Source organism: Capra hircus, chromosome 5 (assembly GCF_001704415.2).
Source record: "Capra hircus breed San Clemente chromosome 5, ASM170441v1, whole genome shotgun sequence".
Lineage (NCBI taxonomy): Eukaryota > Metazoa > Chordata > Mammalia > Artiodactyla > Bovidae > Capra > Capra hircus.
In genome coordinates this window covers 79,830,131-79,849,257 of record NC_030812.1, presented here as the reverse complement: position 1 = coordinate 79,849,257, position 19,127 = coordinate 79,830,131, and the positions used below count along the sequence as shown (strand labels likewise).

General features: G+C 35.5%; 1 protein-coding gene across 4 annotated transcripts in view; it reads left to right on the top strand.

Moving 5' to 3' along the window:
* Positions 1 to 19,127, top strand: part of CCDC91 (coiled-coil domain containing 91) — a 412,799-nt gene that overhangs the window by 327,520 nt on the left and 66,152 nt on the right. For all 4 annotated transcript variants that reach the window (XM_018048369.1, XM_018048367.1, XM_018048366.1 and 1 more), the window contains one exon: positions 10,202 to 10,315. In XM_018048369.1, coding sequence (XP_017903858.1) covers positions 10,202 to 10,315 — 114 coding nt within the window. The remainder of the gene's footprint in view (positions 1 to 10,201; positions 10,316 to 19,127) is intronic.

Below are 19,127 nucleotides of genomic sequence, written 5' to 3'. Positions count from 1 at the left end.
TAATAAACAGATCCCCACGCATCCTCTGCAAATTCTATCAGCAACCTGGGATTAGTCCTCTGGGGGAAAAAGAAAAAGAAAGTGGAAGGTGTCTGGACCAGGGATCACCAAACATACTTGAAGGTATAAATGCTTTAATGAAATGGGATTGGGAGGACAGCAAGGTGAAAAGTTTTCAGCTGCTTATTGAGAACATTACCCGTTTTTCCCATCACAGCTCTCAGAATGCTGAAAACCAAACAGGAAATTCGAAGATTCTTTAACTGAGGCATCTAGGCAGCCCAGAATAAAAGACTTAACTGTATTGGTATCCGAAATCTCCCTAAGGAAGCAACTCGGCCAGATTACTCTGCTCTTAAAATCACAGTCCATAAACCACAACTGCAAGCACAGATATGTTACTCAGCATTTTAGTGCTCTACTCTTAAACATGAGCAAATAGTCAAGTATAAATAGAATACTCCTCATGAAAAGCAGAGATTAAAAACATTCTATGGAGACATGAAAAGTTAAAAAAAAACCACTATCGTTAATTTCCTTAAAAGTAAGAGATTTTGCACCTGTGAAACAGGAAGAGGGTGCCTTTTTAAAAGTCACTTGAAAGGATTAGAAATTTAAAATACAATAGAAAGTTTAAAAAACAACAGCAAGAGTCAGAAGATGAAGTGTTAGGAGTCTTCCAGAGAACATTGTATAAAAATACGAAGAAATGGAAAATAGAAGTGAAAAGATGAGGCAATTAGGCAATTGGTTCAGGAGATTCTTTAGCTGAATCACAGGATCTTGAGGTGAAATAAAAGGCAGAAAGTAAAATGCAGTAAGTATAATAATAATAATAGTATTAAAGTAAATCTTGCAAAATTGAAAGACATGAGTTTCTAAATTATAAGATACAAGTTTCTAGGTAGGGCTGTTACTAAGTTTATCATTAAATTTTTGAGAAGCAAAGGTAAAGAAAATACATAAAGGTTCTCGTAAGAGGGATACATTTATGCAAATGATAATGAATCAGAATGTGTAAGCAGACTCCTCAATAACCTTGAAAACTGCACAAATTTTCCCTAGAAAGCTACACTCAGCCAAACTATAATTTAAGTGTGAGGGTAAAATGAAGGCATTTTCAAGACAAAGGAGATACCAAAACTTATGCTTCTCATGTACCTTTTTCTGAAGAATCTCCTGAAAGAGGTACTCTATCAAAACAAAGAAAGAACATGCCTTTTCTGAGGGATCTCCTGGAGGAGGTAAACTATCAAAACAAAGAAGTAAAGAAAGAAAAAAGAATCCAGTGGTATCTAGAAAGTTGATAAGCTCCAGAGAGATGTAGCCAAACCCCTAGAAAAATCATGGAAACCCCAGAATAACTGACCTAGAGACCGACCAATCCTGGTTGGAGATATGTCCAGGAGATATGTCTCTAAGAAGGTAAACAGACTGCTTGATACCTTTGAATGTATTGAAAAGACATATAGACAATTAGATAAGAATTTTGGAATTAATGTTTAATACATATTTGCTTAAGCCAGTATAATGTGGCTACAGTAACACTATCATTTCTGAGCCCATATCTTAAGAGACATTCCACCCTTTCTTTTACGATTCTGTCCAGCAGCTACATGAAAAATCCCTAACTAGTCTGCAGGAGATAGGAGCCCATAGGAAGGAGAAACAAGCCAGCCTACTGTAGGCCATCATTGTAGCAGCAGCCAGATTGGGACCCACCAGTTGATGGCAGATACATGGGTGAGCCCAGCCAAGACCAAAAGAACTGTCCAGCTGAGCCCAGCTCAGGTTGCCAGCTTACAGAATCATGAGCTAAATCAGGGATTGGCAAACTTTTTTTGTAGAGAGCCAGTTAGTAAATATTTTAGAAACTTACGGGCCAAGAGGCTTAATTGAAAATATTATGTAGAGCTTATGTTTACACAAGAAACAGCAAATATTCACAAATTTTTGTTGATGAACTTCAAAATATAGTAATATTAATTTTTAATAATGTGCATCTACTTGTGTTCTTCGCTAAGTTGTGTCTGACTCTTTGCAACCCCTTGAACTGTAGCACACCAGGCTTCCCTGTCCTTCACTACTAGTGAGAAGAATAGAATTTTCTTTGGAAAGAATAACATTTTTGCTTAATGTGGTTCCATTAAGTATTCCTGTCATCAAAAATGATTACAAATACTTATTTATTAATGCCAATATCTAATGAGACTCTACATATTTCATCTTTAAGAATCTCTTTCACAGAAATAAGTACTGGAAAACATTGGTATCAGTCAATGAGTATATAATTTTAATTGAGCGTATTCATTATTTGAGAAGCATTTGTAGAATTAAATTCTTCTCATTTTGCCTATCATTACACTGCAGATTGATTATTTCCAATTGAAAATTAGATGGAAGCTCCTCAGTTACCTGGCAGATGAATTTTGAAATATGGAAATTTCATCTGCAGTTAGATCAATATGTGAAAAGCACTGATGGAGCTGTAATGTGAGCTCATAAATTTATGTAGGAATTGAAGTCCTACTTCCTTAACTGTTGATACAAAGGAACTGCATAAAGTAGGTTGACTTATGATTCAGACATTGATTTTCCACAACCACATGCAACTTTTAAAGTAATACATAATTAAATAATTATGAAGAGTAGAGACACTACTCTGCAGACAAAAGTCCGTGTAGTCAAGACTATGGTTTTCCCAGTGGTCATGCACAGTTTTAAGAGCTGAACCATTAAGAAGGCAGAGTGCCAACGAATTGATGCCTTCAAACTATAGTGCTGGAGAGCACTCATGAGAATTCCTCAAACAGCAAGATCAAACCAGTCAATCTTAAGGGAAATCAACCCCAAATACTCATTGGAAGGACTGATGCTGAAGATGAAACTCCAGCATTTTGGTCATCTAATGTGAACAGCTGACTCATTGGAAAAGTCTCTGATGCTAGGAAAGATTAAGGGCAGGAGGAGGAGAGGGCATCAGATGAGATGGCAGGATGGTATCACTGCTGCAAAGGAAATGGGCAAACTTTGGGAGATGGTGAGGGACAGAGAGGCCTGGCGTGCTGCAGTCCATGGAGTCACAAAGAGTCGGACATGACCGGGTGACAGAACAACAGCAGCAATGTATATCATGTATAGAATCAAAGTAAAGCACATTGTTGCTCTAGAAAATATTTGATTAGTTCAGTTCAATCACTCAGTCATGTCTGACCCTTTGCGACCCCATGAATCGCAGCACACCAGGCCTCCCTGTCCATCGCCAACTCCCGGAGTTTACTTAAACTCATGTCCATCGAGTGGGTGATGCCATCTCAGCTGCTTCGTCCCCTTCTCCTCCTGCCCCTAATCCCTCCCAGCATCAGGGTCTTTTCCAATGGGTCAGCTCTTCGCATGAGGTGGCCAAAGTACTGGAGTTTCAGCTTTAGCATCAGTCACTCCAATGAACACTCAAGACTGATCTCCTTTAGAATGGACTGGTTGGATCTCCTTGCAGCCCAAGGGACTCGCAAGAGTCTTCTCCAACACCACAGTTCAAAAGCATCAATTCTTTGGCGTTCAGCTTTCTTCACAGTCCAACTCTCACATCCACACATGACCACTGGAAAAACCATAGCCTTGACTAGACGGACCTTTGTTGGCAAAGTAATGTCTCTGCTTTTTAATATGCTATCTAGATTGGTTATAACTTTCCTTCCAAGGAGTAACCGTCTTTTAATTTCATGGCTGCAGTCACCATCTGCAGTGATTTTGGAGCCCCCAAAAATAAAGTCTGACACCATTTCCCTGTCTATTTGCCATGAAGTGTTGAGACTGGATGCCATGGTCTTCGTTTTCTGAATGTTGAGCTTTAAGCCAGCTTTTTCACTCTCCTCTTTCACTTTCATCAAGAGGCTCTTTAGTTCTTCACTTTCTGCCATAAGGGTAGTGTCATCTGCATATTTGAGGTTATTGATATTTCTCCTGGCAATCTTGATTCCAGCTTGTGCTTCATCCAGCTCAGCATTTCTCATGATGTACTCTGCATCTGAGTTAAATAACCAGGGTGACAGTGTACAGCCTTGATGTACTCCTTTTCCTATTTGGAACCAGTCTGTTGTTCCATGTCCAGTTCTAACTGTTGCTTCCTGACCTGCATATAGGTTTCTCAAGAGGCAGGTCAGGTGGTCTGGTATTCCCATCTCTTGAAGAATTTTCCACAGTTTATTGTGATCCACACAGTCAAAAGCTTTGGCATAGTCAATGAAGCAGAAATAGATGTTTTTCTGAAACTCTCTTGCATTTTTGATGATCCAGCAGATGTTGTCAATTTGATCTCTGGTTCCTCTTCCTTTTCTAAAACATTGTACAGGAGACGGGGATCAAGGCCATCCCCAAGAAATAGAAATGCAAAGAAGCAAAATGGCTGTCTGTGAGGCCTTACAAAAAGCTGCAAGAAGAAGAGAAGCTAAAAGCAAAGGAGAAAAGGAAGATATAAGCATCTGAATGCAGATTTCCAAAGAACAGCAAGGAGCGATAAGAAAGCCTTCCTCAGTGATCAATGCAAAGAAATAGAGGAAAACAATAGAATGGGAAAGACTAGAAATCTCTTCAAGAAAATTAGAGATACCAAGGGAACATCTCATGCAAAGATTGGCTCAATAAAGGACAGAAATGGTATGGACCTAACAGAAGCAGAAGATATTAAGAAGAGGTGGCGAGAATACACAGAAGGACGGTACAAAAAAGATCTTCACAACCCAGATAACCTCGATGGTGTGATCACTCATCTAGAGCCAGACATCCTGGAATGTGAAGTCAAGTGGGCCTTAGGAAGCATCACTACGAACACAGCTAGCGGAGGTGATGGAATTCCAGTTGAGCTATTTCAAATCCTGAAAGATGATGCTGTGAAAGTGCTGCACTCAATATGCCAGCAAATTTGGAAAATTTTCCCACAGGACTGGGAAAAGTCAGTTTTGATTCCAGTCCCAAAGAAAGACAATGCCAAAGAATGCTCTAACTACTGCACAACTGCATCTTCTCACATGCTAGTAAAGGAAATGACCTTCATCATGACCTATTGTAACATTATAGAAAGTGATTCTAGTAAGGAGTACTGGAAAAATTAGTAAGTAGAACTCTTTCTTCCACACTTAAAAAACTAGTTATATAATAATGTGGATTTAATTTTTTACACATATTTTAGTTTTAACAAAATATATTTAGAATGAGAAGTGTCAATATATTTTAACAAACTTACCAACATATGCAAATGGATGTTTTTCCCTCCAAACTGTTAATTTTAGAGCAGTGCTTCTCAACTGAAGATGATCTAGTAAGCAAATACCAAATATACTACTTATAATAGTACTCCCATCTCCACCCCCAGCAAGGAATTGCCATTAGTGCCAAGGTTAGAGTATAAATCATGCCTTAGAGAATATATCATGTTCCAGGATGTGCACATTACTAAAATATTCTGGAAAGTATTCTTTCAGAATTGCCTTGTTTGAATGTATTCATTAGTGGCAAATCATCATCCCTCATGAAGTATATTTTATTTTAGACTAAGTCTCATGACTCACAGGGACAATATAGTTCATTCATGGAATTCAAGAAAACATGCAGGCAGACACATGAGCATGCATACAAAATTCACTGTTTGTTGCTTGTTCCGAATTTAGTTAGAAAATAAAAGGTTTAAACTTTCTTTGTCATATTCAAAAATACTTATTTATTGAAATAAATGAAATAATAAAGTTTTTTTTCCTGTTTTCATTTATATTTTATACTGGAACATAGATGATTAACAATGTTGTGTTTCAGGTATACAACAAAGTGATTCAGTTATACACATACATGTATCTATTCTTTTTCAAGTCCTTTTCCCATTTAGGGCGTTACATAATATGGACCTGAGTTGCACGTGCTATATAGTAGATACTTGTTGGTTGTTGTTGTTAAGTTGCTCGGTTGTTTCCAGTTCTTTTCAACCCCATGGACTGTAAGACGCCAGGCTTCCCTGTCCTTCACAGTCTCCTGGAGCTTGATCAAACTCATGTTCAATGATAAGTGATGCCATCCAACCATCTTATCCTCTCTTATTCTTTTCTTCTCCTGCCTTCAATCTTTCTAGCATCAAGGTCTTTTCTAATGAATCACTTCTTTGCTTCAGGTGACCAAAGTACTAGAGCTTCAGCTTCAGCATCAGTCCTTCCAATGAATATTCAGGATTGATTTCCTTTAGTATTGACTGTCTTAATCTCCTGGCTGTCCAAGGGACTCTCAAGAGCCTTCTCCAACACCATAGTTCAAAAGCATCAATTCGTCAGTGCGCATTCTTCTTTATGGTCCAACTCTCACATCCGTACATGACTACTGGAAAAACCATAGCTTTGACTAGATGGGCCTTTGTCAGCAAAGAAATGTCTCTGCTTTTTAAATATGCTGTCTAGGTTGGTCGTAAATTTTCTTCCAAGAAGCAAGCGTCTTTTTAATTTCATGACTGCTGTCACCATAATCTGTGATTTTGGAGCCCCCCAAAATAAAGTCTGTCACTGTTGCTGTTGTTTCCCCATCTATTTGCCATGAAGTGACGGTACCAGATGCCATGATCTTTGTTGTTGTTGTTGTTGTTTTGATTTCTGACACCAAGTTTATTTATATCACTCAACATTTTCAAGGAATGATGTTCTACATGGTCTTATAAACTACTTACCTCAGAAATATGTCATTAAAGATTTTAATTAGTAATATATTCAAATGTTTATGATCAAATACTACCAGAGACCTTATAATGAATCAAGTCACCTGCTCCACCCCTCCCCATCCATGGTTCTGCTCCCCCGAGACAAATTCTAAGCCTTTCTACTTAGAATTAATTTGGAGGTTACTGCCGTATTTCTTTCTTTTTTTTTTTAGGCCAGTTCTTCTGTATCCCTTTTCATTCATCATCATTAATGTCCTTGTTTGTGTGTATATCAGCCTCTTCCTTTGAAGACATCGAGAGTTGTTGTTTGTTTGTTTCTTTTTTTTTTTTACTTTTTCGTTTTCCTCTTCTACTTTCATCAAGAGGCTCTTGGATTCTCTTCACTTTCTGCCATGAGGGTGATGTTATCTGTATATCTCAGGTTACTAGTATTTCTCCTGGCAATCTTGATTCCAGCTTATGCTTCATCCAGCCCAGTATTTTGCTTGATGTGCTCTGCATAGAAGTTAAATAAGCAGGGTGACAATATACAGCCTTGAAGTACTCCTTTACCGATGGAACCAGTGCATTGTTCCATGCCCAGTTCTAACTGTTGCTCCTTGACCTGCATACAGATTTCTCAGGAGGCAGGTAAAGTGGCCTGGTATTCCCATCTCTTGAAGAATTTTCCAAAGTTTGTTGGGATCCACACAATGAAAAGCTTTAGCATAGTCAATGAAGCAGAAGTAGATGTTTTTCTGGCACTCTCTTGCTTTTTCTGTGATCCAGCAGATGTTGGCAGTTTGATCTCTGGTTTCTCTGCCTTTTCTAAATCCAGCTTGTACATCTGGAAGTTCTCGATTCATATACTATTAAAGCCTAGCTTCGAGAATTTTAAGCATTACTTTGCTTGTGTGTGAGATAAGTGCAGTAGTTTGAGCATTCTTTGGCATTGCCTTTCTTTGGGATTGGAATGAAAGCTGACCTTTTTCCAGTCCTGTAGCCACTGCTGAGTTTTCCAAATTTGCTGGCATATTGAGTGCAGCATGTTAATAGTATCATCTTTCAGGATTTGAAATAGCTCAACTGGAATTCCATCACCTACACCAGCTTTGTTTATTGTGATGCTTCCTAAGAGATCCTAACCATTTGTTGGATATCTGTTTTAAATATAAGTATGTATATATAGATTTTACAACCTTGACTGTCACCTAACTGCCAGCTGGGGAGGAGAGAATCAAGGGAGACTTTGTAAATGTTCTTCTTCAACTCAAAATTTAAGAAAGAAAGGAGCCTCAAAAGTATCCACCCTAAAAAAAATTTTTTTTTAACTGAAGAACATAGTAGCTAACTCTCTTCATCTTTTTCCTGGATATATTCCTTTTATTTAAATTGATGGTTTTGTTTTCAAACATTTCTAGTCAAATTTGACCCTTACTAGATAGAAATTGTGTTTGATATTCAATATGATATGGATTTATCTTCTATATTCAACTAGTCTAGGTCTACAGTAGTTTTAAAATTATAAAATCCTTAAAAAGCAAGGCTTTTTGCAAATGCTGTCCTGAAATAATGTGAAACTATTTACACTTTTTATTTACCCACATAGTGTGAATATTCACACCCTTCATCACAGAAATATTATTGTGTTTTATTTCAGGGGGCTTAGTAACATACGTATTAACTTTTTGCCTTTATAAAATCTGAAAAGTTTCAAATTCCAAATTAGTATGTGTGAAACCAACAGGAGTTGTAATAGTAGGTGCTTTTATTTGAAATAATCTTTTTGTCTTTTTTTTTTCAAAAATCATTATAGCTTTACATAATGAAGTATCACCTCATACTGGTTAGAATAGTCATGATTTAAAAGTCTACAAATAATAAATGCTGGAGAGCATATGAAGAAAAGGAACCATCTTACACTGTTGGGGAAATCTAAACTGGTGCATCTGCTATGGATAACAATATGCAGGTTCCTGAAAAAACTAAAAGAGTTATCGTATGACCCAGAAATCACACTCCTGGGCATATATACAGAGAAAACTCTAATTTGAGAAGATGCATGCACCCCAGTGTTCATAGCAGCACTATTTACAATAACCAAAACATAGAAGCAACCTAAATGTCTGTTGACATGAATGAATAAATGTCCTATGTACACACAAACACACAATATGGAATGCTATTCAACTATTAAAAAAAGCACAAATTAATGCCATTTGCAGCAACATGGATGGACCTAGAGATTGTGATAGTGAGTGAAGTAAGTCAGAGAAAGACAAATATCACATGATATCACTTATATGTGGAATCTGTTCGTGATACAGATGAACTTATTTACAAAAGAGAAACTCACAGATACAGAAATTAAACTTATAGTTACTTCAGGGGACAGGAGGAGGCATACATTTAGAATTTGGGATTAACAGATAGGGCTTCTCAGGTGGCTCAGTGGTAGAGAATCTGCCTGCCAATTCAGGAGACATGGGTTCAATCCCTGGGTCAGAAAGATCCCCTGCAGAAGGAAATGGCAGCCCACTCCTGTATTCTTGCCTGGAAAATCCCATGGACAGAGGAGCCTGGTGGGCTACAGTCCAGGCAGTTGCAAAATAGTCAGACCCAACTTATGTATGTGTGTGTGTGTATAAAATTGGGAAAAACTAAACCAAAACATGTATACACAACAAAGTGAAGGGTCCTCAAGAATAGCAAAATGAGGGAAATACTATTGAGAAATATCAAGGTGTCTTCTGATTGCCTGTTCAAAGAAAGATACTGCCTGTGTAGACAAAAGGAAGTTAGAGTTTGTAGCATTCTTCCAATCTATGAAATGCTATTTTAGCACAAAATATTTCTTAGTTTTTGCGAAGTGTTAATATTTCTTCTTTAGAATTTTAGCCATCTTTCTCTTTACCTGAAAATTTGAAATCTCTTAGGGTCCTTGATTACTATTTCGGCAAAATGAGTAGTACCACTTTTCTTCCTAGATTTCTCATTTCAGATATTAGGACACAGAGTGAAATTTTTACCTCTCATTCATGGTGTCCAGCTCTCAACGTCTTAACCTGGCAGGAGGACTAAACTATCTGTAAATCTTACCACCCGGACCACACTTGATTATTGTGTGATGGAAAAGCTAAATGTGAATAAAACAGCCTAGAACATTAGGGTGTTCTTGGAAGAATAAATACAAGTTGGAAGTCTTATGTGAATAGTGCAGAGTACAGGAAGGCAATCAATCATGTAAACATCAAATGAAAGGTTGGTAAGGAAGCTATTGGAGTATTTTAGGCTCTCCCTGCAATAAATGGCTTACTCCATTTTTTTTCCCCTTTCACTCAGTTTGAAAAAGTGAATTCTGTGGAATCTGTTCACAGAACCCAAAAGATTTCTGTAAGTTCTTATTCCTGTTTAAAGACATGCTTTGAAAAGAATGAGTTCAACCCTTGGAACATTTTTAGTTTATATAAAATGGGCACAAACATGTCATAGCACAACCTCCCTGACTTTTTCTCATCCTTCCACAAACAGGAAACAGTTAAGGCAGCAATAATAGAAGAGCAAAAACGAAGTGAAAAGGCTGTGGAAGAGGCAGTGAAGAGAACAAGAGACGAACTGATAGAGTATGTAAAGGAACAGAAAAGGGTAAGTATCCCCTGAAGGTTTTAATTTGTTCTTCCATAAACTGAAGCATTGGCTTCTGTACAATGACATTAAATTTTAAAATATTTAAAACATCCTTTTTCATCTAATTTAGGAATCTTCATCTAATATTTTTTCTGGTATAAGTATATATTCTAATAGTTAAGTCTGTAAACATAAATTCCATTTGTTAACAAAAAAAAAAGCACTGAATAATTTCCTGCTGGATTCCCAGAAATGACCTATTTTCAGTTTGACTTTACACTTAAAAAGAAAGTAGACAGGTATAGATTTTTTAAGTTTTTGCCGTAAGTTTGTTATTTCTTATGTAATGGTTGTCAAAATTTGTGTGCACTCTTTAGGCCTTAGGACTAGGTTCACACCACTGTGGTTCTGATAGATTTTATTACAGTTATCAAATTAGGGCTCTTCTGCCATAGTTTCATTTTGAGAACAAAATTCAGAAAATGCTTGTCAGAATTTATAATGCATATTGAAGCTTTACAAAATAAATGTCATTTTGGTACAGTGTGGTTTTATTAATTTGTAAGTCTGAGCAGTAGCTGAAAATAATGTATTTAATAGCTTAATTTTTAGACTTTTCAACAAATCTTTATTTTTTTTAGTATCCAGGATGAGAAACACTTAGGATGAGATGTTTAATGGTAATCTCTATAATAAGCGTGTTAAATTACAGTATATTATATAATAAGTTATATGGTGAATTCTCACATACTATTTTGTCTTATTTATATGTTTAGTATAACATAGATATTAAAGGACTATATATTGCACAATGTATGGTATTATACAACATAATAAAATTATAAATAAAGCATAAAACATAGTGTGTATAAGGATATTTGGCACAGGTAATGGTTGTCAGAGTAAGAAATAAAAGATTACTTTTCAGTTGGCAGTTAAGTAGAGTAATGATACTCCTAGGAATGTCATAAGAACTCATGATACCGCTTGAGTTCCATACTCTTAATTTAAAATCAATTTTGGTATGATATAAAGAAAATTCTTACCTCTCAATAGCTACCATTAGGTTTCAACAGAGTTTTGTCAACAGAGCAAAAAAAAAGAAAAATTCTAAGTAAGCTTTCCAGATTAATTAATCACTCACAGAAACATTTCATGTGGGATTAAATCTCTGTGCAACTTATCTCAAGATGTTTTTAAAAGTAACTTAACCGCCCCCCCCCAAAATATCTAATAGATATATAACCTTCAGAAGAGTGACTTAGCTGCTAAAGAATCCACCTGCAATGTGGGAGACCTAAGTTTGATTCCTGGATTGGGTAGATCCCCTGGAGAAGGAAAAAGCTACCCACTCCAGTATTCTGGCCTGGGGAATTTCATGGATTGTATAGTCCATGGGATCGCGAAGAGTTGGACACAATTGAGCAACTTTCACTTTAAGAAGAGAAAATTCTGAGCCAGATGTCATCAGCTGACCTTTCAGGAAGTGATATTTTCCCAGAAAACTGCTATTTACATGTGTTTTCTCAAGGAGTTTATGTTAAATAACCTACTTCAAAAGCAGTCATACAAGAAAAGAATTATAGATGCTTTCCACATACACACAGAAATTGTGATAGTGAAAGAACACAGACTTGAAATAAATTCAGGGTATTGTGGATGTATCCTTTAAAAAAAAACCTGAAGTATAGTTCATTTCTAATGTGTTAGTTTCATGTGTACAGTAAAGTGATTCAGGTTATATATGTGTGTGTGTATATATATATATATTTCAGATTCTTTTCCCTTAAAGATTATAACAAAACGTTGAGTATAGTTCTTTGTGCTGTACACTAGATCCTTATTGGTTATCTGTTTTATATATAGTAGTTTGTATATGTTAATCCCAAACTCTTATAGATGTATTCTTTTTAATCATCTTTTCTTAATAATATATGACCAGTTCTTATTTGAACACTTAATTTGGACAAGAAATTATGTAAAATAGCAAACTTATTCATAAGGGTATCTTAGATGAATATTTCTTTGATCAAAATTGAAATTTCCTCTTAAAAAAACTTTAAAATTGAATATTACTTTCTGCTCAAAAGAAATTTTGCGACTACCATTAGAAACATTTAAAATGAGAACAGGAAATGCCTTTACAGGAGTCATCTGGTTCCTGTGTGAGGTAATTAACCCTTGAAGAAAACTGACAATGATCTCTGCCATTTAACCTGTGATCTTGCAAATTATATTAAAGGATTGTGCTTATATACTCAGTCATGTCCAACATTTTGCAACCCTATGGACTATAGCCCCCAGGTTCCTCTGTCCATGGGGTTTCTCAGGCAAGAATACTGGAGTGGGTTGCCATTTCCTCCTCCAGGGGATCTTCCCGACCCAGAGATCAAACCCACGTCTCTTGCATTGGCAGGTGGATTCTTTACCACGGAGCCACCTGGTAAGTCCATATGAAAAGATTCAGTTCAATAACAGTTCAGTCACTCAGTCATGTCCGACTCTTTGTGACCCCATGGATGCAGCCTGCCAGGCTTCCCTGTCCGTTACCAACTCCCAGAGCTTGCTCAAACTCTTGTCCATAGATTTGGTGATGCCATCCAACCATCTTATCCTCTGTCATCCCCTTCTTCTTCTGCCTTCAATCTTTCCCAGCATCAGGATCTTTTCCAATGAGTCAGTTCTTTGCATCAGGTAGTCAAAGTATTGGAGCTTCAGCTTCAGCATCCGTCCTTCCAATGAATATTCTGGACTAATTTCCTTTAGAATTAACTGTTTTGATCCCCTTGCAGTCCAAGGGACTCTCAAGAGTCTTCTCCAACACCACAGTTCAAAAGCAGCAATTCTTCGGCACTCAGCTTTCTTTATAGTCCAACTCTCACATCCATACATGACCACTGGAAAAACTATAGCCTGACTAGACGGACCTTTGTTGGCAAAGTAATGTCTCTGCTTTTTAATATGCTGTCTAGGTTGGTCATAACTTTCCTTCCAAGGAGTAAGCGTCTTTTAATTGCATGGCTGCAATCACCATCTGTCATGATTTTGGAACCCAGAAAAATAAAGTCAGTCGCTGTTTCCCCATCTATTTGCCATGAAGTGATGGGACTGGATGCCATGATCTTAGTTTTCTGAATGTTGAGCTTGCCACCTCTTCTTAATCTCTTCAGCTTCTGTTAGACCCATACCATTTATGTCCTTTATTGTGCCCATCTTTGCATGAAAAATTCCCTCAGTATCTCTGATTTTCTTGAAGAGATCTCTAGTCTTTCCCATTCTATTGTTTTCCTCCTTTTCTTTGCACTAATCACTGAGGAAGGCTTTTTTTTAATCTCTCCTTGCTAGTTTTTGGAACTCTGCATTCAGGTGGGTATATCTTTCCTTTTCTCCTTTGCCTTTAGCCTAAAAGATTAGTATCTCTTTATGTTAGATAAACTAGTTATCACCTTTAGAAGTGTTCATTAAATCACAACAGTCATTACAATATTAGATTCTATTTGCACCAAAGTTCCACTTCTCTATCCTTCTTCCTTTATATAGTAAGAACAATAAATTTAATTTATTAAATAAATTAACATGATTTAGAATAAACATGATTCTAATAGTTTATTCGACTCATGTTACTAGATTCATAGATGATTAAGACTAATTTAATTAATATATTAATAGAAAGTTTATTACTTTCACTTCGGGACTTGAGAATTTTTTAAATAACACACATTGTGGAATACTTTTAACATTTGAATGTTTCCACCTCTCCAAATAGAAAAGCTATAAAAAAGGAAAGTGGCTAGAACATCTAAAATGAAAACACCCACCATGAGATTTCTTATAACTTTTTAAAAATTAAGATTCTCTATACTCTGATTCTTTTTGAAATGGATTTCAGTGTTTCAAGTTAATTTTTATGAATTTTGGAGGCTTGCAAAGTTTTCACATGCACACCAAAAAGACATCTCGTAGCTTATAAAGTAATACTTAGAAGAAACAAAAGATTTTTTTAGCAAATTCATAATCTTTTTGTCTGTTTCCAAAGACTAAATTAGAGCAGCTCATCTCTCCTTATTCCTTTGTAAGATGAATTTCCTTTTGCATCAGAGAAGAACACTTTTCCAGAACAAAAATTTTCCTTTCTCCTCTCCAGCTTTTTTAACTAGAGTCAACTTGAGATTTTCAACATCAGACACCTCAAAAGCCCTGTAGACCTTGATTCCAACTGGGCTTACATTCCAGTCTGTGAAGTAATCGTCCCCTCTAGAAGTTTTCCAAAATCTTTGAAAGAAGAAGTCTAACCCCATGTTAGTTTCTGTCTTTATATGTCTTTTGTCCTAACCAGTCTTTAACTTTTTTTAAAACTGTAGTGTAACAATCTTCAACATACGTTGTTAAGCAAAAGCCACAGTTTGAATCATTGTGTATCGGAGTGGCCTTAAGAAATGCAGTTTACATTGTGACCCAATTCTCAGTGAATCTATAAGCAAAAATAAAAATTAGAAAAAAAATTTACAAGACAGTACCTACCCTCACTATGAACAGTGTACTCTGGTATTTTCTATTTTTTTCTTTGTTTTTTACAATTATTTTTAACTAGATAAATTAAGATTTTTAGTTGGAATTTCAAAGTCTCAAAAATTAATAGAATGAATAGACAGAAAAGTAGGAGGATATAGTAGACCTGAAAAGCACTATGAACCAATTCAACATAATTAAGATTTATAGAATTTTCACACAACAACAGGATACAAATTCTACTCAAGTTCTATAGAGTATAAACGAGGAGACAGTGGAATATATCCAGGGACTTTAAAACAAGGTACAAAAATTTCATGGTCTTAAGATATTGAAGTCATACACAGTCTGTTCTCTTATCACTGTGGAATTATGTTAGAAATCAATATCAAAAGATAGTTAAAACTAACTACATATTTTCATGTGCAATGTGACATTTGCCAAGAGAGATCTTTGACTTAGCCTTTAAGTCTCAATAAAGCTAAAAGTTCAGTATTTTAAAAGAGAAATAGAATGAAATATCTGAAATGATTATCTTTTCAAATAGCTTATAATTTATCCTATAATATTAAGTACAGTAGAATTACAAATCACTATAGAGGATAATATCCCTTTTTCTGGGTATCTGGATTCAACAAGTTTTTAAGCAGTGATCCAACCCTTTTGAGGATTACAGTTATACTCAGAATTAGAATTAGAATTATACTAGGATTAAATTAAAATTATATTGAGAAAATGTTTTACTTTTAAATGTTATTTAACAGGTTTTTTTTGTTATAAATAGAGATGTCACTAAACTTTATAAATACTTACCTTCATCCATCTAAACATCTTACATTGGATGAAGGGATTACCTATACCTATACTACCTATGTACTAATTATGTGAATCAAAATTTACACTGAAATTACATCCTGAATTATTTATTAAGTTGAATACATAATATGTATACTGTTAGTCCAAGTCATAATAATAATCAAAAGTTTGTGTGTAATCAAACTATTCCAAGAAAGCTTTTAAAATGATCAACCAGAAAAACAATTCAAGTTAATAATGAATCTGTTTCAGTGACTATCTTGAAAGTGCTTATTTGTAGGTATTCTAAATTGATAGTATTAAAAAAATCCTCTATAAACTATCTTGTTAAACTGAGAAAATTATTATATTGAGTTCACTAATATAGTATGAAATTGAAAAGCCAAAGTTTTGCAATCTCACTTCTTATAATTTTTTTCATATTAATTGATAGAAATTGTCTAAATTTTTAATGAATTTATAAATTTTTGTTATAATTTATATGTTAGAGAGGAAAAGGTAAGCAAGAAAACCTGAAAAGATTTTAACATACACTCAGTTTATCTGGGAATCAGCTAGGTATCCCTAAGGGTAGTGATTTGACCCCATGGACTGTAGCCTACCAGGCTCCTCCCTCCATGGGATTCTCCAGGCAAGAGTACTGGAGTGGGTTGCCATTTTCCTTCTCCAGGGGATCTTCCCGACCCAGGGATTGAACCCAGGTCTCCCGCATTCCAAGCGAATGCTTTAACCTCTAAGCCACCAGGGAAGCCCTATGACAGCCATACTATATTAAAATTATTTTTTTTTATTTAAACTCTCTTGAATCATTACAAATTGTGGATTAAGGGATAGCAAACTACAGCCTATGGGTCAAATTTGATTTTCTGCCTGTTTTTATAAAGTTTTATTGAAACACACAACCACATCCATTCATTTATGTGTTCATACTGCAACCACAGAGTTGAGTAGTTCAGAGAGATCATGGGGCCCACATAACCTAAAATATTTACTGTCTCGCCCTTTACAGAAAAACATTTGTCAACTCCTGTTCTAGGCTATCAAAATAATCTTGATGAGAAAATTTCTTCCTGTCAGCCCTTCAAGATATTTATTCTTTCATTATGCCTCATTAAAACTAGACAATTGAAATTCCTAAGGTGCTGGAAAAGATTTCTCTCTTGATATTAATTACCAGATAATGCATTATAGTATTTCAGACCTGGTCATTAGTGACATAAACTTTATTTTAGACTAAAGGAGATTGTAGAAAAATGAGATGGGAAAGACCACATCCCTTGACACTTCCCTAGGGAGGAAGAATTTGTGGTTGAAAATGACCTATGGCCTTTGGATTAGAATGAAGTGTTCTAACTCATCCCACAAGTTAAGACTGTTACACATGAGCTTGCTATGAGGGAGGAAGTGTGAATAATATTCAGCAAGCAACAACTACTCACAGCCAAGCAGTGATTCCTAAAAAATAAAATCCCATCCAAATGTAATAAAAGATTATTTTTTTTTCCTCTTAAGAACCAGAATTATGGCCTGTATTTTCTAAATCACCTCCAGGAAAATAATCTGCACTTTAGAGGATTCTTTTAATTTAGATCTTCAGAGAGGAGTAAGGAGCAATAACCTTTACTTCAAAGTTTCTGTGGTCAAAGCATTGTTATAACTCTTTAATTATAAAAGGACTGATTTGATCCAGGTTTTCTATAGTATTCTTGAGTGTTTGCATGTCAAACTATTTAATAAAAGGCAATATTTGGCCAAAATGAACTCTCTTTAGTTTCTGATCTTTTATATAGTTACTTGAATTAAACATGATTTCAAGACAAGTTCTTTAATAACTTGTGTTGCCTTACTTTTTTCCTCTTAATAATTTGGGAGTCAGACCAGCTGGTCTCTAGTGTGGGTCTTACAGTTCTGAAATCTGTTAAGACTATGAGTAACATTTTCCTTGACAACTGATGAATCTCTCCATGGGTTTTTAATTCTTGGTATAAATCACTTGCATCATTTATATTTATTTGGTGTATTATTTATACATCACTGTAGGGAAATGACACTTTCCTGACATTCCCCAGCCTCTTGCCCATTCTCATCCTAATCAGTTGGCCTTGCTTCTCCTATCTTGGGGAAGGCTATATTGTTACCTGCATAAGAAGCAACTCAGTAGGAATTCAACATCTGCCCTTGTAACTTTTGCTTTGGGTCTCATATTAGAAAAGGCTTTTATCTGACCAGGTCATATTAAAATGAATAATACACCCTCACATTCAATCATCATCTGTACTTTCAGTTGTACCTCATTTTTTATGTCAAAGGGAATTTAAAGATTCGTATAGGTATGATCTAAAAGGTTATTATTTTTATATCTTATACTCTGAAAGCTAGTTTCATACAGTACACCTTAAAATTTATTGCTGTTTTTCAGTTTATATTTTAACAATCTTCTTGATCCTCTTTCTTATTCTCCTGGACTCACTTACATGAGAATAGTCTTGAAAGAACTTACTGACATGTTAACAATCATGGACTTTGGTAAGGCAAATCTGTTCACCATTTCCATTTCAACAGTGGGGTCATTAAGAAGATACTATAGACATAACAATGCTTACATTAAGTACTATAATTCCTGTTTCAGGGATAAGTCATAAGTATGTTCTAACTTAAAATTTATGTATTTGCACTTAACTGGTTTGGCCCAGCAATTAATTTAATACTCTTCTTTGTTCTTTGTGATAACATTTTTGTTTAAGGCAAAGCAAAACTTCTAAATCAGAGTACTGTAAGTATAAATACTTTGGTTAGAGTCAGTATCTAAAAATGCCTATTCTGTTTTTGTGTAACATAAATGTTCATCTAAATAATTCAATCAATTCTTGAATCATTATAGTGATAGTGAAGATTAGCTTTATTTTTCATTAAAAGGTTTTAGTTTTTTCTTAAATATTCAGTTGATTTTTCCATAATTGTACAATATTAAAGTTCTTAAAATTTAGATGGTGATAAGAATTGATTCAAATCATAGTTAAATCAACAAAATCAAAGTGTCAACTTTGAGTCAGGCCACAGAAGTGAAGAGTTGACACACCCGATGGCTATGCTATCATTAAAGGCCTAGTTGGGTATAGCTTCTTGAGATGAAGAAGAGCTGAATAACTTTTGATGTAAACAGTGAGCAGCTGATATGGAAGGAAAGGCAGAGGTCAGATCTAGAGGAAGTGGTGGCTACCAAAGGCCCCCAAATTGAAATAATGATGATGACAACAACAATAGAAGCTAATACTTATATAGCATTTACTAGGTTTCAGGCACTAGTCCAAGGATATTATTACATGTGTGAGTGTGTATATATTCATTACTCACAATAATGTTATTAGCCACCAGATCACAAAGCTAGAAGGTGACAGTCTAGCTCTGGAGCCTGAACTGTTAGCCGCTGGGCAAACCATTTCTGTGGGCAAGATGCAGCAATGAAGAACAAGGAAGAATTTTGTGAATAGGTCAGAGTGAAAGT